This window comes from Phoca vitulina, unplaced genomic scaffold (assembly GCF_004348235.1).
Source record: "Phoca vitulina isolate PV1807 unplaced genomic scaffold, GSC_HSeal_1.0 scaffold37, whole genome shotgun sequence".
NCBI classification, from domain to species: domain Eukaryota; kingdom Metazoa; phylum Chordata; class Mammalia; order Carnivora; family Phocidae; genus Phoca; species Phoca vitulina.
The window spans coordinates 5,991,413-6,014,649 of record NW_022589740.1 but is presented as its reverse complement, the minus strand read 5'-3'; the positions used below and the strand labels follow the sequence as shown (position 1 = coordinate 6,014,649).

The 23,237-nt window shown below is 39.1% G+C and overlaps 1 protein-coding gene across 6 annotated transcripts in view; it reads right to left on the bottom strand.

Annotated features, from left to right (window-relative positions):
- The window catches only part of RFX3 (regulatory factor X3), a 384,699-nt gene that overhangs the window by 98,961 nt on the left and 262,501 nt on the right, over positions 1-23,237 (bottom strand). For all 6 annotated transcript variants that reach the window (XM_032427525.1, XM_032427527.1, XM_032427524.1 and 3 more), the window contains exon 3: positions 17,764-17,861. In XM_032427525.1, coding sequence (XP_032283416.1) covers positions 17,764-17,861 — 98 coding nt within the window. The remainder of the gene's footprint in view (positions 1-17,763; positions 17,862-23,237) is intronic.

Sequence of the window (23,237 nt, the reverse complement as noted above, 5' to 3'; positions counted from 1 at the left end):
ATATTTAAGTAAAGCTAAGTAAAGTGTAGAAATACATATATGACAATAAATACTTCCACAAAGCTGGGCATGGTGCTGGCTTTCCTTTTCACAGTCTGAACAAAATGATTAAGCATGCTCTCAACACGAAGCTGATTTCACAAGTGAAACATACAATAGTTAATGATCGCTAATATTTACTGACCATTTCCTATGCAACAGGCACTATTTAATGTGCTTTTCAGGTATTGACTCATTTAATCTTCACTACAACTCTATGAGATAGGTACTATTATAATTTCTCTTTCACAGACAAGGTAATTGTTTAGAAAAGGTTAGAGAGATTACATAGCTTTGTCCAAAGCAAACAGCTAGTAAAAAAAAAAAAAAAAGAAGTAGATTTGGGGGGCACCTGGGTGGCTCAGTCGGTTAAGTGGTTAGATGTCTGCCTTTGGCTCAGGTTGGCCTCCCTGCTCAGCAGGGAATCTGCTTCTCCCTCTCCCTCTGCCCTTCCCCCTGCTTGTGCTCTCTTGCTCTCTCTCTCTTTCCCTCCCTCCCTCTCTTTGAAGTAAATAAAATCTTTAAAAAAAAATAGATTTGGGAGTCTGCACTTAGCCCATGTTCTCAATCGTTTCATCACATAAAAAGAACTTTTTGTGTATGTCATTATTTGTGAACGACTGTGGGAGACACTTCTACAGGTGTTACGGGGAAGGCACGAGCTTCCTGTTGCTATCTGGGATTTGCTTACACCTGCGCTCACTGTTTACTAGAACCACACTCCCCTCTTCTCTTACTCAGCATAGAAACTGTGGGAGATGTCCTCGCAATGGTAAAGCAGGAGAGATGGAGAAGGCGGGATTATTTCAGAGGATACTTACTCACCACACACTTGGCTTTTAGGGGTTCTATGATCATGGAAGTCACTACTCTACCATAAGAGAAACATTCCAAGGGATTTAAATCGCTCCATCTGTTGGGCATGCCTCCGGAATTCTCGGTGAACAACGGTAATACCAACCAATGCATCACAGATACATAAAATCTCTATAGCCGTCAAGTCAGTATGAAAACATGGCAACCCACTTTTATTTTCATACTTCCTTCTGGTAGGTAGAGATCATTTGTGAGCTATAACGTGAGAAAAGAACAGGAGAAAAGAACACTGAAGAGTGTGGCTGACTCACAAACTATCCTCATCACTCAATCATGACCCATGGGACAGGGGAGAAGACTGGGCTACTGCACAGACACATATTGGGGTAAAGACTGACAATTTTGGGAGGGGAGGACAAAATTTATTAGGAAGTGAAGTGTCGAGAAGGGTTTTTGAATTTGTCTTCTGACAAATGTACCCTTGCAGTGGGAATGGCGGAGACTTTTAAATGGGGTAATAGAGGCAGACCACAATATCCTTAGTCCCTGTCCTTTAAAGGTTAAGATGGTAAGCATTAACCCATTGTTGGAGTCCTGTCTCCAGAGGCAGAGCCAAAGTCATGCACAGATAACTCTGAAAGGTCTCTGCCGTGTGTAAATGATTTAAGGTCCTGGATAAATACTGAAAATTTTATGTTAAAAAAAAAAAAAAGCACCAACAGCACAAAGTTCTTTCTTAGGTACTGGAAGTAATGACTCTTTAATTCTGATACCTCAGATCAGCCTGTTTTCCATATTGTGTAATAAATACATACGAGTTATTGCTTGAACACTATTTCCCCCCCCAATTTCCAAAACATATGTTCCAGAAAATTACTCAATATTTGGCATATCAGACTGAAAGCAGCTTACTACTTCTGGACTGTACATTCCTGAAACAGCTAAATTCCCAAGCAGTTCTGTGCACATTTGAAAAGCGCTACTGTGTTCCTTTCGCTTGTTCTTTATTGATTGCCACAGACTGTTATGAAAATAATGTGTCATATTATTTCTATAGCAGAAGAGAAGACTTTCCATTGTTCCGCATATGTATCCAGTAATGAATGTAAATACGTAGATATGTGCATACTTGCTGACAAAAGCTTCTTCATAGCTGACTCTTTTATAAGGTTCTATGTAAATGTCAGGACTGATCCATTGAATTCAGTAAATTAGTGCTGTTTGCATCCCATCATGCCTCAGCATATACCTTGGCTAAGCATGACCCTGAATATTCCCTGCTTGCTTATTCACTAGGATGATTATGTCAATTTACCTTAGCTATAACCAATTTTCTGTTTTCTTTAGCTTCAAGTGTCTTATCCACAACTCCAAATACATAATATCTCCGAACTATGTGTTTTGTATTTTACCCAGGTTTTGAATAGACTCCCACCACTAAGCTAGTCAACTAGAAGATTAAGCAATGGCATGAAAATGGTAAATTAAGGAAATAGAGTATCTTGCAAGTTTTATACCATAAAATGTATTATGAAGATAGAATAGAATAATGCGGATCATTGTAATACCTTACACAGGGAGAATGTTTTATTCTTTGCAGGCTACTCTGTACACATTCTTTTAACAAATATTTACTGAGCATCTACTCTGGTACCTAGAATAAAAGGAACAAAAGAGACATGACATCTACGGTCATAAGGACTAGATGAGGAGTAGGTGGTCAAAAATAAGAAATTCAGGGGCTCCTGGGTGGCTCAGCCGGTTAAGCATCTGCCTTCGGCTCAGGTCGTGATCTCAGGGTCCTGGGATCAAGCCCCGCATTGGGCTCCCTGCTCAGCAGAGAGTCTGCTTCTCCCGCTGTCTCTGACCCTCCTCCTTGCTTGTTCATTCTCTGTCTCTCTCTCTCAAAAATAAACAAATAAATAAATAAATAAAAATAAAATAAATAAGAAATGCAATATGATAATTAGAAATTTTCTTAAGTCTATGGAAGAAAAATCAAATATGAAAGCATAATAAGTGGAAGGGGGGTTATTAGAGGAGTCAAGTAATGTTACCCAAAGGGGAGATATTTAGCTTAAAACTAAAAGATGAAAAGGAGTCAGCCCTATGGAAAGCAGAAAGAAAAACATATCAGGAAGAGAGCACTGTGTGTGAAAAGCTACAACACAAGAAAGATCCTGATATTTAGGAAGAAATCACAAGTCTAGAATGGCTGGATATAATGAATGAGGATATTAGAAAGAAATGGGGTTGAAAAAGTAGGTAAAAATTAAACATCCAAACTATGTAAATATTTTTTTTTTAAACTGTGGGTCACATTCACAATTTTAATAGGTCACAACAACTATTAAAAAAAGAGACTAGCCTAGGCCAGCCAACATTCAAGCATATTACACCTTGTAAGGATAAGCATTCTTTTGAGAAACATTTATTTCTATCGTTTAAATACATGATGTGTGTGTGTGTGCTCGCGTGGGTGTGCATATGCTATGGGTGTATGTGTGTATTTGCCTGAGTATAAAATGTACATCTAACCTTGTCACTGTGGATGGTAGTTCACAAAGTTTGAAAGACACTGTTATGAACTATGGCAAGAACTTTGAATTTTGTTTTAAGCTGGGGTAGGAGCAAGGAGGCGTGGGTAGGGGAATGTCCCTGCTAGAGAAATAACCGGAACAAAATCCTGAGGCCAGAGAGGGAACTGGAAACCATGAGAAAGGGAGGGCCCAATGCTGCAGACGGGTCATGTGAGATGATTCTGGAACATGTCCATGAGATAGGATAGGAGGTGATCTTACTGAAAAGTGTTTCAGTGTCCTGATAGCAATATTCATTTTATCGAACCAGATCGAAGAAATAGGTAAATAAGTGTAGCCAGAATGTCTTTTTAAATATTTTCCAAAAATCTGAGAGCACAAGAGGGAACCTGGAGAATTTGGGAACTAGAGGGAATTATTTTTAAAGATGGGGGATATACTGTCTCATTTATTGGCATTAGGGGAATCACACAGGTTGGGAAGTGTTACCCCGCTTATGCAGCCACGATCAGAATCTCGTGGTGACACAGGTGCATGGTGTGAGGTCATGATTTGTGGTGTCCTCACTGGACTTCTTCTGTGATGTGGTTTTGTCTACAGTCTGGCCGCTGCATAACATCACTCATGCCCACCCTTGTTCAGCTGCATTCTCCAGACTCCCTTGAAATTCTCTGAGTCACAAATACCTTTAGATACATCCTGTGTTCTGCTTACATAAGCCAGAGTTGGTTTCTATTGCTTGAAAATCAAGAACCTTCCCTTAAACAGTTTTCCACTATGAAGTTTTTATGTGCATCACAAAAGTCCTGCACAGAAGTAGCTACATTATTTGGAATCTTCAACAAATTGTGTTCATACGGGATATAATTTCTGGCTGGCCGGCATGCATGACTTATTTGAGTTTTGAAACATCTTCTCTCGAATGCTCCCAGTCAGACTGAAGCCAGAAGATGCAACGGAGTGGGGATATGTCCATTTTGTGAAAGACATGAAAGGGAAAATAGTAATTCAGAAGGGAATTCAAGTGACATGACATTTAACCTCCTATTATTACCTAAGAATAAAAAACAATAGACTGAATATAAAGAAAGAAATACTACTCAATATCACGAATAAAACCCTTGGCTTGATTTAAATTCAGAAGACAGACTTATTTCTACTCATTTCAACTGCTATAACAATAAGTAAAAACTAAAAGCATCTACTGAATTGTTGCCAAAACAACTAGGGAGGAAATGCAAGAATGAATGGTAAAAGTCAGTAAGAATTCTTGCAACAACTAATTGGGATTTCTCATTCATATGTAGTATTTTCATTACTATATATGTTGATAATGTCCAAAGTAATGGAACTGTAACTTTTTATCATCCTATTATCATTACATCAACATAACTGGACATTTATACTTTGTATTTAAATTCTTTATTTCTAATAAAGAAATGTGGTTCTCACACTTCAGCATTCATAAGAATCACTGGGAGGGCTTGTTGAAACACCAATGGCCGGACCCCATGCCCAAAATTTCTGAACCAGGTTGGTGCTTCTAAAAAGTTCTCAGATGATGTCAGTGCTGCTGGTCTGCGAAACTTTGAGAAACACCGTACTGGAAGATACTAAAAATGTGCAACCAGAGTTCACAGGTATGAAGGAAAAAAGTACAATCTCACAACTATTAGTTCTTTTAGTCTGAGTGTTTTAAAAAGTCTAAAGTCTGCTATTATAAAGGAGTTTTACACTCTGTTGCAGCTATCCCTGAGAGCATTACCGAAATGTTCATTGCTAGAATGGTTTTTAAGTACACCAGTGAGCTACACATAAGAGGTACACAGACAGGCCATTTGTCCTGACAACGTAAGTCAGGGAAGTTCATACGGACTTAAATCAACGTTGGCAGAAATGGAGCATATAAGATTTTGATCCACAGTCCCTGGTTTAAATTTATAAATAAGAAAAACTGAGCTAGATCGAATGGTAGTTCTATTTTTAATTTTTTTGAGGAAATTTCATACTGTTTTCCGTAACGGCTGTACCAATTTATGTTTTCACCAACAGCACACAAGGGTTCCTTTTTCTCCATATCCTCATCAACACATGTTATTTCTTGTCTTTTTGATAACAGCATTTCCCTGATGATTAGTGATGCTGAGAATTTTTCCATGTACCTGTGGGCCATTTGTATGTATTTAAAAAAAAAAAGTCTATTCAGGTCCTTAGCCCTTTCTTTAATTGGATTATTTGCTTTTTTTGCAAATAAAAAGTTGTGTCAGTCCCTTAAATATTTTAGATATCAACCCCTTTCAGATACATGGCATACAAATATTTTCTCCCATTTGGTAGGTGGCCTTTTCATTTTGCTGATGGTTTCCTTCGCCTTTTCGTTTGATGAGTTCACTTGTTTATTTTTGCCTCTGTTGTCTGTGCTTTTGGTGTCCTATCTAAAACATCATTTCCAAGACTGATGTCAAGGAGCACATACCCTATGTTTTCTTTTAGGAGTTTTATAGTTTCGGATCTTATACTTAAATCTGTAATCTATTTCAATTTATGAGTGCTGTAACATAGTGGTCCGATTTCATTTTTTTTTTGCAAGTGAAGATCTAGTTTTTCTCAATATCATTTATTGAAGAGACTGTCCTTTTCCCATTGTATATTCTTGCGCCCTTGTCAAAAATTAGTTGGCTGCATATGCTTGAGTTTATGGCTTATTTCTGGGCATTCTATTCTGTTCCACTGGCCCATGTGTCTATTTCAGAGCGACCATATAATCCAGCAATCCCACTTCTGGGTAAATATCTGAAGAAAGTGAAATCAGTGTCTCAAAGAGGTATCTGCATTCCCTGTTCACTGCAGCATTATTCATAAGAGCCAAGACATGGACACAACCTAAGTGTCCATCAATAGATGAATGGATGAAGAAAATGTGGTATACATATATACAGTGGAATATTATTCAGCCATTACAAAAACATAGATACACTTTGAGAACATAATGCTAAGTGAAATAAGTCAGACAAAGACAAGTACTATATAATCTCCTTTCAATGTGGAATATAAAAAATTAAACTCATAAGAACAGGGAGTAGAATGGTGGTTGCCAGGGGCTGGAGCTGGGAGAAATGGGAGATAATGACCAAAGGACATCAACTTTCAGTTAAAGAGTAAGTTCTGAGGATTTAACGTACAGCACTGTAACTACAGCTAATAATACTGTCTTATAGATTTGAAAACAATAACAAAAACTGAGCAACCACATACATGCACATAAGCCCAAAAATGTTTTGCAGTGGAAAAAAAAGAACCTCCCCCTACCCACCGCCAAAAAAGCTGTGTTAATACTATGTTAATAGCATCTCAATTCAGTTCCAATCATTTTCCCTTAGGTATTTAAAACAACCAACTAACATGTCAGTAAAGTTGCAGGACACAAAATTAATGCACAGAAATCAGCTTCATTTCCATACACTAATAACGAAGTAGCAGAAAGAGAATTTAACGATTCCATTTACAGTTGCACCAAAAAGAATGAAATAGTTAGGAAAAAACTTGACCAAGGAGGTGAAAGACTCATGATCTGCAAACTCTAAAACACTGAGTAAAGAAATTGAAGAATGCACAAACAAATGGAAACGCATTCCATGCTCATGGATGGAAGGAATTAATATTGTTTAATGTCCATACTATCCTAAGCAATCTACAAATTCAATGCAATCTCTACCCATATAGCAATAGTATTTTTCATAGAACTAGAACAAATAAAACTAAAATTTGTCTGGAACCACAAAAGATCCTGAAGAGCCAAAGCAATCTTGAGAAAAAAACAACAAGCTGGAGGAATCACAATCCCAGATTTCAAGCTCTATTACAAAGCTGTGGTAATCAAAACAGTATGGTACTGGCACAAAAACAGACATATAGGTCAATGGAATAGAAGAGCCCAGAAATAAATCTACATTTATATGGTCAATTAATCTATGACAAAGGAAGAGAATATACAAAGGAGAAGAGACAGTCTCTTCAAAAAATGGTGCTGGGAAAATTGGACAGCTACATGCAAGAGAATGATACTGGACCACTTCCTTACACCATACACCACAAAAATAAATTCAAAAAGGATTAAAGACCTAACTATAAGCACTGAAACCATAAAACTCATTTCAGAAATCATAGGTAGTAATTTCTTTGACATTGGCCTTGGCAACATTTTTCTAGATATGTCTCTCAAGCAAAGGAAACAGAACAAAAATAAATTATTAGGACTACATCAAAATTGCACAGCATAGGTAACTGTCACCAAACAGTAAGTCAACTGACTTATTTGCAAATGATATATCTGATAAGGGGTTAATATCTAAAATATATAAAAAACTTTTGCAACTCAACACCTAAAAGAACAAATAATCCAATTAAAAATGGAAAGAGGACCTAAGTAGACATTTTTCCAAAGAAGACATCCAGATGGCCAACACACGAAAAGATGCTCAACATCACTCATCATCAGGAAAATGCAAATCAAAACCACAATGAGATATCACCTCACACAAGTCAGAATAGCTAGAGTAAAAAAAAAGAAGAAGAAGAAGAAGTAAGTGTGGTGAGGATGTGGGGAAAAAGGAACCCTCATGCACTGTTGGTGGGAATGTAAGTTGGTGCGGCCACTATGGAAAACAGCATGGAGGTTCCTAAAAACTAGCAATATCATATGATCCAATAATTCCACTACTGGGTATTTACCCAAAGAAAATAAAAATACTAATTCAATAAGATATATGCACCCTTATGTTTACTGCAGCATTATTCACAATAGCCAAGTTATGGAAGCAACCCAAGCGTCTATCCATAGATGAATAAATAAAGAAGATGTGGTATACATACACAATGGTATATTACTCAGCCATAAAAAAAGAATGAGATCTTCCCATCTGCAACAACACGGATGGATCTAGAGGGTATTATGCTAAGTGAAGTAAGTTAGACAGAGAAAGACAAATATCACATAATTTCATTTATACATGGAATCTAAAAAACAAAACAAACAAACAAGAAGCAAAAACAGACCCATAAATATGGAGAACAAACTGATGGTAGCCAGAAGGAAGGGCGGGGGGTGAAGGGGAGTAGGAGATACAGGCTTCCAATTATGAAATAAGTTAAGTCATGAGGATAAAAGGTACAGCATAGAGAATATAGTCAGTAGTATTATAATAGCATTATATGGTGACAGATGGTAGCCACTCTTGTGATGAGCATAATACAACATATGGACTTGTTGAATCACTATGTTGTATACCTGAAACTAATGGAACATTGTGCATCAACTATACTCCAATAAAAAAAAATTTAAAGAAAGAAAAAATTCACAATAAAAATAAATACAAGAGAAAATAAATAAGATAGACCAACCAAGTAGCCTGCTCTTGTCTCACATGTCATTAAATGCTATCTTTTATTTAATTCCTTCAGCAAACACAGATTGAGCACCTATTATCAATGACTGTTCTAGCTATTAGAGAATGGGGAGCAAAAACCAGGTACCTGACTACATGAAACTTACATTCTGGTGGGGGAAAGACAAATGTTAGGTAAGTTAAAAATAGTCATGGCAATGACTGATAGTCATTAGGTATTGTGAAAGAAAAGTGGTCTCTGTTAGAGAACAGTAGGGAAAAGTACACAGAACTATGGCCATAGAAAAATTACATGGCCAATAATAAGAATGAGTAAGACCCAACAAGATAGGAAGAAAACAGAAGAATATAGTCAGAAAAGCCAAGAGGAGATGGTGATTCAAGCAAGGAGAGAGTAGCTGGCAGGGTGGCTGTTTGAGATTAAGAAAATTTAATCTAGAAGAATGTCTATTAGACTTAAACCGTTGGAGGTCACCAATGACCTTGACAAGAGCAATTTCATTGTAATGTGGGGAAGAAAGCCGGCTTGAAGAGGCTGAGGAATATGTGGTCAATCAGAGAGGTTTTACTATGAAGAGGAATAGAGAAACCAGGCATTTGTCAGAGATGGATACTTTCAAAAACGGACAAAAGCAGCTAACATGCATATGTGTGTTGTTGAGGCCAAACAGAGTGCTAAGGCCAGGCAAACAGGTGGCATGTCCCACACCCTAAGTCAGGCACACTGGGGCTTCAGAGCACTCCGTGGGAGGTTTGACTCCTGCTGAGGGCTGGACTAAGATTTGTCAGTGCTGTCCTTCCTAGAACTTTCTGGTCATGACAGAGTTCAGCCTTTGTGAACCAACCTCAGACTTTAGATAGTTGAGGGATTATACTCGTATCCTAAGAGACATCAGCCTCTTTGTGAGGCACAATATCATGATTCGAAATACATACCCTTTACAAATACAGGCCTTCAGCAAAGATTTCTCACTCCAGCTTCCAAATACTGTTCAAGTGGAGACTTTTTATCAAGTTTTACTTTTGCAGTTAGTTTTAGAAGAGTACCGATACCAAAAGTGAATATGCTTTTTCAGACAATACTAATTACCCCACTTTCCATTCCCTACCCTCTCTGTACCTGACCTGGTTATTAAGTAATGCTTTTAACTATTAATTCCATTCCACAGATTAGGAAATCTTGATGCAAAAATGCTGTTTCTCTGAGGTTACACTGTAGTCAGTAGGAGACACGATACCTGAACAGGGGTATCAGCAGTTCATTTAAGAAAACTAGTAACATGGGGCGCCTGGGTGGCTCAGTTGGTTAAGCGTCTGCCTTCAGCTCAGGTCATGATCCCAGGGTCCTGGGATCGAGCCCCGCATCGGGCTCCCTGCTCCGCGGGAAGCCTGCTTCTCTCTCTCCCACTCCCCCTGCTTGTGTTCCCTCTCTCCCTGTGTCTCTCTCTCTGTCAAATAAATAAATAAAATCTTAAAAAAAAAAGAAAAGAAAGCTAGTAACACAACTTGGTTCTACAGCTAAAAAAGGATATGTGGATTTCTTTCATTTCTTCCCTTTTTAATAAAAGGGGGGAAGAGGAGAGGAGGAGAAAAATTAAGTGTCTCAACTCTTCCAACTATTATCGTAGAGAACTATTCTAGACAACAAGCTACTGGATATGAAAATATCATGGAGCAAATTACCCTTAATGTGCATCATTTCATTCTACTAGTGAAAAATAATAAAAAGCTACATAGACAGGACAGACAGATAATAGCCTTTCTCTTGGAAGCTCTTTAACTACAATATTCAATGTTGAAAAATTATTACATATGGACTTTTCCATACATTTTATGAATATCCAAAGAACATTATATATTCATGAAATAACTTTAACTATAAAAGAGGACTTTTTTAAAAACATGAAAAGAGATTCATATGAATAAAAACATTCTTAGTTTTAAAGAATAAAAAAAATCATAAGTTCAATTATCAACCTATAATAAGACCTATAATTATGCAATAGTCTAAAGTATAAAATTTACTAAAAATGTTTTCTTGTAACTGACCTTCCCTCCAATCCCCCAAATAACTCAGGATCAAAATACCTTTACTTGCAGGTCATTGGAAAGGACCATGCATTAAAGGTCAGAAAATATGAATTCTAGACGTTAACTAGCTGGGCAAATCATTGTACCTCTCTGGGCTTCCATTTACTCATCTGTGAGGTGTAAGGATTGGAATATATGATCTCCACAACCTTCCCAACTATGACATTCTGAGAAGCCATATTTGAAAGTCTTCCATTTTTGGAGAGAGGGGAATTTCTTTCTTTTTTTTTTTTTTTAAGATTTATTAATTCATTTGACAGAGAGAACGCATGTGAGTGCACATGAATGGGGGTAAGGGCAGAGAGAGAGGGGGAGAAGCAGACTCCTGCTGAACTCGGAGTCCAACGCGGGGCTTGATTCCAGGACCCTGAGATCATTACCTGAGCCAAAATTAAGAGTCAGATGCTCAACCGACTGAGCCACCCAGGTGTCCCATGGGAATTTTTATGTTATTAAAGAAATGGACCCGTCTCTAATTGCAGAGACCTCAGTGTGCTTTTCCACCGAAAAGGGCAGTTCTCTCTCCAAGAGCTTCCTACATAACCAGCTCCATACTTCCTGAAACCCAAATGGCAAACCAGATCCTATACCAATTTGAATGTGCTTATCAGTAGAAGCATAAATGCAGAAAACACCCTCTCAATCTCAATTACAGAAATTCTACGCCCCATTTCTTCAAATAAATGGCACTTAAATGTTAATAAGAAAGTATAATCTTATCTGCAAATCCTGAATTTACTACTTCACTAACAGACAAAAAAGGAACTTGAAGAGTACCCCTTTTAACATTTCTTATTAAGCATTTAAAAAGTATATGTAAAAGGGGTGCCTGGGTGGCTCAGTCGGTTTAAGCATCTGACTCTTGATTTCAGCTCAGATCAGGATCTTAGGGTCATGAGATCGAGCCCCATGTGGGGCTCCACACAGAGCATGGAGCCTGCTTAAGATTCTCTCTCTACCTCTCCCTCTGCCTGCCCACTACCCCCCATCTGCCACTCGCACGCTCTCTCTCTCTTTCTGTCTAAAAACAATAATTATAATAAAATAAACAATGCATTCCTTGCTACTAAATTTCTTTCTAAAAAAATAAAAAGTATATGAAAAGAATAATTAGTAGCTTCAGAAAACGCACTAACTGTAGGATTTTCAAGAAATGACTTTTTAAAATGTAAGTCCTCAGGGCACCTGGGTGACACAGTCAGTTAAGTGTCTGACTCTTGGTTTCGGCTCAGGTCGTGATCCCAGCATCACGGGATTGAGCCCCGCATTGGGCTCCGCGCTTAGCACTGAGTCTGCTTGGGATTCTTCCTCTCCCTCTGCCCCTCCCACTCGTGCTCTCTCTCTCTCTAAAATAAATAAAGAAAATCTTTTAAAAAAATAAAGTGTGAGTCCTCTATGCATGCTTATGGATTTTTAATAAATCTGTTCAATGTCCAGATATTAATAGCATACCACCTCCCAAAGTACACCATGTGGTAGGACTCCATATTATTTAAGGTAAAAGAATTCTGAGGTTCACTTTTTAACACACTACATTTCTTCTCTGGGGGACTTCTCGGAGCCTTCAGAAGACTAATAGAAATTTAGAATCCTCAAAAGGATTTTGGCACAGTGTTTTCCCGCTTACATAACCACAGAATACTTTTATGAGACTAACATTCTGTGAAACATACTTTATAAAATTCTGTATCAGGGTTGATGAGAAATCTATAAGCTAAAGAGGAAGATTATGAGAAGGCCTCCACCCAGGCCAGTCTTACTGCAACAGATATGCATGCAGTCAGCACACTGGCATTTCAAAATATTGATCATCTCTGAACAGGAGACGAGCTTCAAAGAGTGGTTGATACATGACAGTCCTTTAAAATTAAAATCATTTTTCAAAAAAAAAAAAGATTTCTTAACTTGGCCATGATAGAGTAGGATGTCTTTATTTCCATTTTGACTGGCATGATGGAGGACTGATTATGGGAGGCGGGGGAAGAATGAGTCAAAAAAGGGGTAGGGAAAGGGAAAAAAAAATCATTCTATTAAAGAAAATGGATTTTTGAGCTACACCAAGAAGTATCAATTGCGTTGGGCTGTGTCTACATGGTGTGTAGTGCTTCCCAGCTGGTTTAATTACAGCATTCTACATTACCAGCGATCATAAATTCTAAGAATCTGTAGAAAAAGACAACACTATGATCCAGACTTCAAAAAAATATTCGTGGGAAAGCTACTGGAAGGAACAGCCAATTCTGTTACCTTCTTCCTTGAGCAGAAAGCTGCTCTCGAACACCGAGCACCAGAAAGCAGCCTCAGCCTGCGAGTCTACGACACAGGCTCACTCACTAACTCGCGCTGCCGAGCCCGGGAGGCTGCAGTAGTCGTCCGTCCTCATGATGAGAACCAAGGAAACACTCTGGTATCGTCGAATTATAATGATCACACATATTCCCAAGTGATGACACATCTCTGGGAGGGCTATCACTGCCTCTCGAGGGAGACCCTGTGCATCCTGGCCACACGGCACAGGGACAGCGGGGACAGGAGCATCCGCACATTGGCACTTACTAAGCAGGTGCAGGTTGTAAGGCCAGGTGCTGGGTGCTCGAAGGTTCATGATAAAGACTGGCATGCCTGTGTTCTGGGAGTGTCATTAGCAAAAACGCCTTGATGATCGCACAGAAGTCGGAATCTCACTGAGACCCAAGTCAGGGATCAAACACTAGCTAGCTATGAATTCAGCATGGCAGAACGGAAGAAAAAGGGGGACTCTTTCCCAACACACACGGACGTGCATCAAATAAAAAGAGGGAATACAGAAACTCTCAAGTCAACCTGAGAGACAAACATTGCACAGAGTCAAATAACAGCTTTCCAAAATCACAGAAAGATCAAAATAGCTTAAGCTGAGAAAAAAAAAAAGTGTGTTATATTTGAGAATAAATATTCATAGTCCTCTAGCTACTACAATTTTGAGGATAATTCACAACAAGACGATGTTTCTTTAGTAAATATGAAAGTGCTGTTACAGGATCTTTGGTCAAAAATTGCACTGGAATGGAAATTTTAATGAAAGGTTTTTAAAGATGCATCTTCTCTCCGCATGCGTGTGGCCCCAGCGGCTGGAGGTGCGGATACAATCTGGGCCCACAGAGACCGGATCAAAGCTAATTGGACTTCGTGGCAAATGAACTCACGACCTAGAACTCATTAGTCATGATCTAACACAAGGAGACTGTGAGCCACAGCAAATACATGTCGACGTGAGATATTTACCTGGAATCATTTCTGGACTTAAATGGGCTTTCCCATTTTAAAGCATCAACTTTGGCAATGTTGTTTTTCTAAGGTTTTGCAAATGAATGAGTTCACTGATCTCACATTTACCTATGGTGTGGAAGACCCTAAGGGCCGTGGCGGAGGAGTTTAAAAAGGCACGAGGCAATAGGCAGAATTCAGAGTCCTAAATAGGAGCCAGAAATAAAAAAAGAATAACTATAGTACTTGATTTTACAGAAATAGCTAAAGTTGACTGTTTACTATTTATAAGATGCTACAGAAAGCACTTTTGAAAAGCTAACCACCTCTATTTCATAGATGAACAAAAGTGAAGCGGCTGCACGTCTTCGACAAAGTCATACAATAGTCATCTCTCTGCCCGACCCTGGACCAGTGATGAAGGACGACGACAGACACCGTCTCAACACCCATTCCAATCCCTTTGTCCCCTGCCGCTTTCTAACATACACACGAAAGCTATAGACCAGTGTTCCCAGGTTCCCCGCAGCTAACCCCTGCCTTGTGACGTGGTTATAGCCAAGAGAGAGAAGCAAAAGGGAGCTGGGGGTTTCTGGGAAAGCCTCTGTGTGCATGTGCATGGCCCCACGTACACATATGTATACACATATCTGCATGTATACACATATCCTCTTCGTCCTGTCCGGAATGTAGATATGATGGTCGCAACTGAAGCAGACATCCTGCAAACCTATCAGAAAATCTTGGCCCTAATATCCCTGAGCTGCAAAACCAATGTCAGCAAGAGACCAAAAGGAAGCACAGTTCTGGATGTTTCTAGAGCTCATTTCCTATCATCTTTTAGTAGTTTAGCTCCAAGCTGGCTCAACACATCTGATTAATCCTGGTGTAAGGAGAGGCTGATGGAACTGAGCTTGAGAGGCACCCACTCCTCCCTTTCTAAGAAAGCCAATTTCCCTACTACAGAGCCAACTAATGCTCACTGCCCCTGCTCCCGAGAAATATGCAGCACTCTGTGAGGACAGAGATTGTCTACTGGAGCAATTTCCATGGTGTAGCCCGTCCAGTTATGCTCCCTCTGCTATATGTCAGCTTATAAGATTTTCTCCGGTAAGGCTGACTTTATATTTGCGCCATGGAGTGCTAGTGATTTGCACAATATGCTACTTCTGGACTTCTTATAACCTGACAAAAATAAAAGCCCTAGTTTGTTCAAACTTCTATTTGTCAGATTTTCTGGGATGCTCTGCTGATAGAATGCTGTAATACATGTAAGAGAAGATGCTACAGGAATAGACAGTAGAGTGGTAACTCAGCCCTCTGCTGCAGGGGGCTGGCTTGTTCAGGCATTGCCTAGGATGCCTTTAAACGAGAAGAACAAACCAGGTAGGAGATGGCACATGCTTGAGCAGAGGCAGAGTATACAATGCCTTTACTCCGGGGCTCTTGTGACACAGACAAGGATGAAATGACAATATAACTGAGTGATCTCTAGCAGCATCTAGAAACCCATTATATTTTCCCTGATAGTATGCAAGTCCAAGTGGCAGGTGTATCTATTTTTTTGGTGTAAATGCCAACCGTAGTGTGGGTTTATGGTAGAGATTCTAAAAGCTCACTCCAGGAGGCACCCCCCAGTCCTACACAACAAACAGGTAAAAAAATATTCAGAGAATGTCAAACATATGTAAAGAGTTATGGATTCACTAGAGCGACAGAAATTCATTGACCCTATATTATGTGCCAGTCTCCTAACTAGCTGTAAATAAAACAACAAAATGACATTTTCCGTTCAGAGAGAATTCTTCCTAGTATGAGAAACATGAATAAGCATTCATAGCACTGTGCTGGAAGTGAAAGTCAGGGTTCAGTGCTGTCCTTACCCTACAGGGGAAGGATAAATTAACTGCAGTGGAGAGCCAGGGTCCACGTCACAAGAGGCGGGGGGGAATGAGGAAGCAGTTTATAAAGATCATACGAGGCTCGGTGTAGGGAACTGGAAAGACAGGACAGAAGGCAGAGGAAACCACATGCCCAAAAATAGGCACGAAAGGGTAGTATTTGGGGAAATCTGCACGAAGTTGGTTGTTTCTAGAACAGGTGGAAAATGAAGCTGGAGAGGTAGGAATGGGGTGAATGTCAAGGTAGAGAGGCGACTTGTATTTTATAGGTAATGGAGATTTTAAGGCGGTGGGAATGTGGATAGATTCAGTGACCAAAAGCAATGAGAAAAGAGAGAAGAATCAGGATCAGGGAAGAGCTTTCAGTTTGGTATCAGCTACTGTCTTCCAGGCCCTGTATTAGTTGCTGAAAAGATATTTCCTCAAATATGAGATCATCATCCCCCCACTTCCCAGGAAAGAATCATAAAAAGCTCAAAATACTTAAGTATCTTAATCATGATAATAAAATTCATGCAGAGTTAAAGTAGGATTCCAAGGTGTTTAGTTACAATAACAATAGGTAACAATAAGTGAACTTTGACTATGTGTCATGCACTCTTGTGGTGTTAGATTTATTGCAAGAGACAAAAATCCCTGCCCTCATGGAGGTTACAGGTTGAGATCATGGGGCTCGATGAAACCACCCAAGGAAAGAGAAGGTGCAGTAAGAAAAAAGCAAGCAGAGGTTATCGATCTGGGGCACACCAACGTTGAAGGGAGGTGGGCAGAGGAGGATGAGAGAATTTGAATTTATTTCAGGTAAACCCAAAGATCCAACAGATTGCAAAAAAAACCTCAAGTGGTTAAATGAAAACAATCCTGGTGACCTGTAATAGTTCTTAGTCTCTTATAATATCCTGAATCTTACTCCAAAGTGGCTGAAAAACACAATTGGTATGAACTTACAAATTTGCATTATTGTTCCTGCAAAGGTGGTAAGTTGCGTGGCAGGGGTTGGGGGGGGGGGGCAAGTTCAGACAGGAAAATAAGATTGGAGGATCAGGTACTCTTATGGAGGCTAAGTACTTCATTTAATAAATGCCAAAAGAAACAAATGTACTAGTTTGGTGTTAGTTTACAGACAAACACACACACACAAATTCACCTTTTTATAAAAACAAAAAGCACAGGGTTTATAAGGTATCAGTAAGATATAGAAATCACCAATGAGGGGTATACATTTTTCTCAACCTAGTGAAAACCATTAAAAGGCATAACAGTTTTCATAATTTAAAATAATCCATTGAGGGGGCACCTGGGTGGCTCAGTCAGTTAAGCGGCTGCCTTCGGCTCAGGTCATGATCCCAGGGTCCTGGGATCGAGCCCCGCATCGGGCTCCCTGCTCGGCGGGAAGCCTGCTTCTCCCTCTCCCACTCCCCCTGCTTGTGTTCCCTCTCTAGCTGTCTCTCCCTTTGTCAAATAAATAAATAAAATCTTTAAAAATAAATAAATAAATAAAATAATCCATTGAGGTTGAGAAGAAAATCAGCTCACGTTCCTCACAAACCTAGACAAATCTCTACACAGGAGGCTCATTCCAGTAACTCTGATCTGGTAAAAAAAAAAAACAAAAAAACCATGAAAACAAGGAAACAATTTGGGAATAGCGGGATGTGCCGGCGAGTCCATCATTCTTCTCTGACTACGCGGGAGAATGAAAACCACTCCCGCACATCGACTTACATTGCTCCGTTGGTGTAGACAGTGTCACTTCCTTCCACATACTGCACCTGAGCTGGGTACACGTGTTGGACCTGCTGCACACTGGGCACCTGCTGGACCTGAAAGACAAATATTAGGACCGCGTGAGAAGCCGACCTGACCGAGTGCACAGCGTTAGCTTTGCCGCAAAGATTTCTCTAGGTGTTGAAAACTGCGAGACTCATGCTAATTTCAAGACAAGCCCGTGGGGGGTCCAGATCCACCGCAGCAAGCACGCTGAATAAATTCTCTGCCGTTTGCGGATACCTCTTCTGCAGATGTGTAGGTATCCACACACTCCAAATATTTCGGGTGAAGCTCCGGAAAGCTCCTCACTTATGCTGATGATTTACGAAACGCTCCTCACCTGGTCTGTTACAGCTAAGTTTATTTTCCAATTTAAGAAATTCATGGGGCACCTGGCTGGCTTGATCAGGACAGCATGTGACTCTTGATCTCGGGGTCATGAGTTTGAGCCCCATGTTGGGCATAGAGATGACTTTTTAAAAAAATAAAATAAAAAATTAATGATGGAAAATTTTACACACTCAAATGTAGAAAAAACACTATAATAAACCCCCTGTACTCATCATCCAAGATAAATAATTGCCACCAGCTCTCCTCTTTTAAGCCCTTACAGGATTATTTAAAGCAAGTACAGAGATTCTATCACTTCACTGGTAAATGTTTCATTTTGTTTCTAAGAGAGAAGGACTCTTTTTAACATGAACACAATGCTAATATCACATATCAAACATTAACAGTTCCTGGATATCATCTAAAATCCAGGCACTGTTAAAATCTAATTATTCCAATGTGTCCTTACAGTTGGTTTGTTCAAATCAGGATCCAAACAGGCTCTGCATATTACATTTGGGTGAGATTTCCTATCTTTCTCTTTTACTCTCTAACAGTTTCCCATCCTTTTTATTTCTTGACTATCACTTATTGAAGAAACTGGACTATTTATCTTGTAGAACTTCTGGAATTTTAGACTTGGTTGACAGCATCCCGAGAGGTCATTAAATAAGTTCCTCTATCTCCTGTTTGTCCTATAAACTGGTAGTTAGATTGAGGGCCTTGAACAGGTTCAATTTTTGAAAAGCTGCCATTATCAGTTGCCATATGACAGCTAACTGTCTCTCCTTCTTCAGTGTTAACATATAATCGGTGGGGTCGAGTGTTGTCCGCCACATCCACTTCCCATAATGCTTCCTCTTCATGCTTTCCCTGAGATCATTAGTAGCCACTGACAATCATTTTCTAGGGCTTGTATTTCAATTAATAAAGGTTATAACTCTGGTAGTCTGATTCTGTTATTCCTTCTTCATTTATTAGTAGACTTCTATAAAGAAACTCCCCTCGGGGCACCTGGGTGGCTCAGTCGGTTAAGCGTCTGCCTTCAGCTCAGGTCATGATCTCAGGGTCCTGGGATCAAGCCCCACGTTGGGCTTCCTGCTCAGCGGGGAGTCTGCTTCTCCCTCTCTCCCTCCCCCTGCTCGTGCTCTCTCTCTTTCTCCCTCTCTCAAATAAATAAATAAATAAAAAGAAATTCCTCTCATTAATTATTTGGTTACTTTGAAATAAGGTTCGTACAGGAAGAGGAAGATAAATACATGATTCTTCTCCTTACCAGTACTCAGAATGTTATCCCCTATTTCCCTTCCAAGGTGAGCAATGTGGTTTGGGGTTTGGTTTGGTTGGCATTTTTATGATTCTTGGCTGTTAAACACATTTGATGTTTTTCAGTCCAGCAGTTTTTTGGTTGGTAAACTGCCCCATCTCTGACCAATAGCAGTCCCTTCAAAGGGGATTCTGTATCTTCTGACACCATCACAGTAATCTTTCTTACCTCCCTTGCTTTCTGTTGTGATAAGATATTCTAAACTTATCTCTCATATTTCCTCTTCTAGATCTAGAATCAACCATTTCTCCAAAGAGCCTGGTTCCTAGTAGTTAGGAGTAATATAAACATGTGAAAGGCAATTTATAGACAGACAGACTCTTTGAAAACTTGGTGATTTCTCCTACAGAAATATTTACCACTGGGAAAGTTGCTGTACCATATTATTAAAAAATACAGTTTATAAGAGCATAAAGTTAGAAGGGAAAGCCTTAATGACTAAAGAGCAGAGTGTTAAATAAATTAGAGGAAAACCATTCTGTAGGATATATGGCTAATGTTAGAAAAATAAAAATTGATATGTACTTTAATAACAAGATCTCTATCTCTATATGTTACCAAGTGAAAAAATATGTTGCAGAATAATACTTATAGAACTGCTTTATGTTTAAAAATATGTATATCTCTCATTTGCATGAACATGTATATATAAATGGATATAAGTACATAAAGGAAAATAGAAGGATGCACATACAACTTCTAAAAGTGGTTTCTCTATTGAGTGACATGAAATGCGATGGGAGAGGTGAAGGGACTAGCATCTATTATTCTGAATATTTATATTACTCTTGGATTTTTAACATGAAAATGAATTCATCTGTTACATACATAATACATAAAATACAAAATCGATATGTGGAAGGACTTCCACTTCTGGCCACAACGAAATAAATATACTAGAAATGCCCTCCCCACACTAAACAAGTAGAAAACTGGACAAAATATGTAAAAACAATGTTTCCGGTCATTTGAGAAAAGGCATCATAACAGTGTGATTCTTAAGAGTAGGGAAACAGACAAGGTAACCCCATAATGATCCCAGCTGTTGAAATGGAGGCATTTCCGAGACCGCTGAGCAGGAAGGGAATAACCAAGCAGAGCATGGTGATCTCACTGAAGTGAGAAGACAGACACTGGAATTGGGGAGGCTGAGGCAGCTGAAATTTGGGGGCACTGTCAGAGAGGGCATTAAGCAGAGAAATAGATCCAGAAATATTAACAGTAATTCCCTTGAGTCTGATGCTGAATACTAATCTGCACGTGTAGGGGCACAGAGATACTCAAGTTCTAACCAGATACAGTGATGTGACTTTATTGAACATCCAGGGCATTTCTGTAGAAACATCAGAAGTGTTAAGCCTTAGTTGAAGGGCTTAACTAGCTCTAGACTAAGACTACTTTAGAGCCATCTCAATAAAGCTAAAAAAGGGAGCGCCTGGGTGGCTCAGTCAGTTAAGTGTCTCCTTTGGGTCAGGTCATGATCCTGGAGTCCTGGGATGGAGCCCGGCATCGGGCTCCCTTGCTCAGCAAGGATTCTGTTTCTCCCTCTGCCGCTCACCCCGCTCAAGGGCTCTCTCTCTCTCGCACTCTCTCTCTCTCTCTCAAATAAACAAAATTTTAAAAAAATAATAAAAACATAAAGCTAAAAAATAAGCTTCGAAAAGATCAAGTTGATTCACTTAATTGCCTATACAAGACAAAGTTTGACACTTTAAAGGGAAGACAGCAAAATCCTAGAGATATAGAACAGACATATATGTAAGAATCAGAATGTCCAGTACCCAGTAAAAAATTATTAGACGTGTGAAGAAGCAGGAACATGTGATCTACAACCAGGAGAAAAAAGCCAATCAACAGAAACATATAGAAATGAAAGAGAGGAAGTGCCAGGGACTTTTAAATAGCTATAAGTAGACAAATTTTAAAGGAAAACATGAATATGATGAAAAAAAAAGAAGCTATAAGGAACCAAGTAGAATATTGAAAAATACAAGTTGAAAAATACAATACCTGAAAAGAAAAATTCACTGAATGGGATTAAGAGCAGACTATATAATGCAGAAGAAGAGACTGCTCAATTTGAAAACCTAGCAATAAAAACTATCTGCTGTGGGACGCCTGGGTGGCTCAGTCGGTTAAGTGTCTGTCTTTGGCTCAGGTCATGATCCCAGGGTCCTGGGAAGATGGAAGACATAAATGAAAATACACTTTCGTAATATTCTTTATGTTAAGTGGTAAAATGTTACATGAACAGAGGTTATGGTAAATTAAGATATATGCTAAAAATCCTAAGACATACACAAAATTATAAAAATAGTACAGCCAATAGCAGAGATAAAATGTAATACTTAAAAACATTCAATACATCCAATAGAAAGCAGAGGCAGAGGAAAGAGAAGAACAACAAATGGGGCAAATAGAAAAAAAATAACAAGATGCTAGTATTATATGTAACCATTTTCATAATTATATTCAATACACAAGTTTTAAAACTTGGTTATCAGAATGGGTAGAAATGTGAGACCCAACTATACACTCTCAACCAGAATACACTTTATCTATCTATCTATCTATCTATCTATCTATCTATCTATCTATCTACCTATATTTTTTTAAGAGAGAGAGAGCGGAGGTGGGGGAGTAGGAGCAGAGGAAGAGGGACAGAGAGAATCTTGAGCAGACTCCACGCTGGGCATGGGGCTCGATTTCATGACCCTGAGATCATGACCTCAGCTGAAATCAAGAGTGGGATGCTTAACCGACTGAGCCACCCAGGGGACCCCAGAACACACTTTAAGTATACAGAGACAGAAAGTTTAAAAATAAAAAAATGTGGGAAAGATACTCTACAAACACCAGTCATAAGAAAGACGGAGCAGTTCTATTAGTATCAGCCTAAGTAGACTTCCAGACAAAGAAAATTACCATGGATAAAGAGGAATATTTCATCAATAAAATTATCAAGAAGAAATATCCTGTATGTGTTTGCATCTAAGAACAGAGTTTCAAAATACATGAAGCAAAACCTGAGAGAATTCAAAGTAGAAATAAATAGGCAAACCCACAGTCACAACTGGACATTTCAACATCCTTCTCTCCATTGTCGACAAAGACAGAAAATCAGAAGGATACAGAAATTCTCAACCAACTTGACCTAAATGACTTTCACACCACAATCCGCAGAATAGCAACAGGATATGCACTCTTGCTAGTGCTCGTGGATATGAGGCATGAAAGCTCAAATGTTGAAAATGAAAACAAGTCCTAACAAATTTAACATAATTAAAACAGGGGCTCCTGGGTGGCTCAGTTGGTTAAGCGTCTGCCTTCAGCTCAGGTCATGATCTCAGGGTCCTGGGATCAAGCTCCAGGTAGGGCTCCCTGCTCAGCAGGGAGTCTGCTTTTCCCTCTCCCTCTGCCTGCCGCTCCCCCTGCTTGTGCTCACTCTCTCTCTGTCAAATAAATGAATAAATAAATAAATAAAATAACAGAGTATATTCTCTGACCAGAAAAGAATTCAATTTGAAGTCAAAGATGAAAAGATATCTGGAAAACATTCAAACATTATATGATGAACACAAACTACACTTTAATTTAACCTATAATTCATAGGAGAAACCACAAGAGAAATTAAAAAATATTTTGAGTTGAATGATGATGAAAATACCATCCATCAAAATCTGTGGAGTGCAGGTAGAGCTGTGCATAAAATCTATGTTTTAAATGTTTTTATTAAGACAAAAAGTCCCCAACGCAGGGGCGCCTGGGTGGC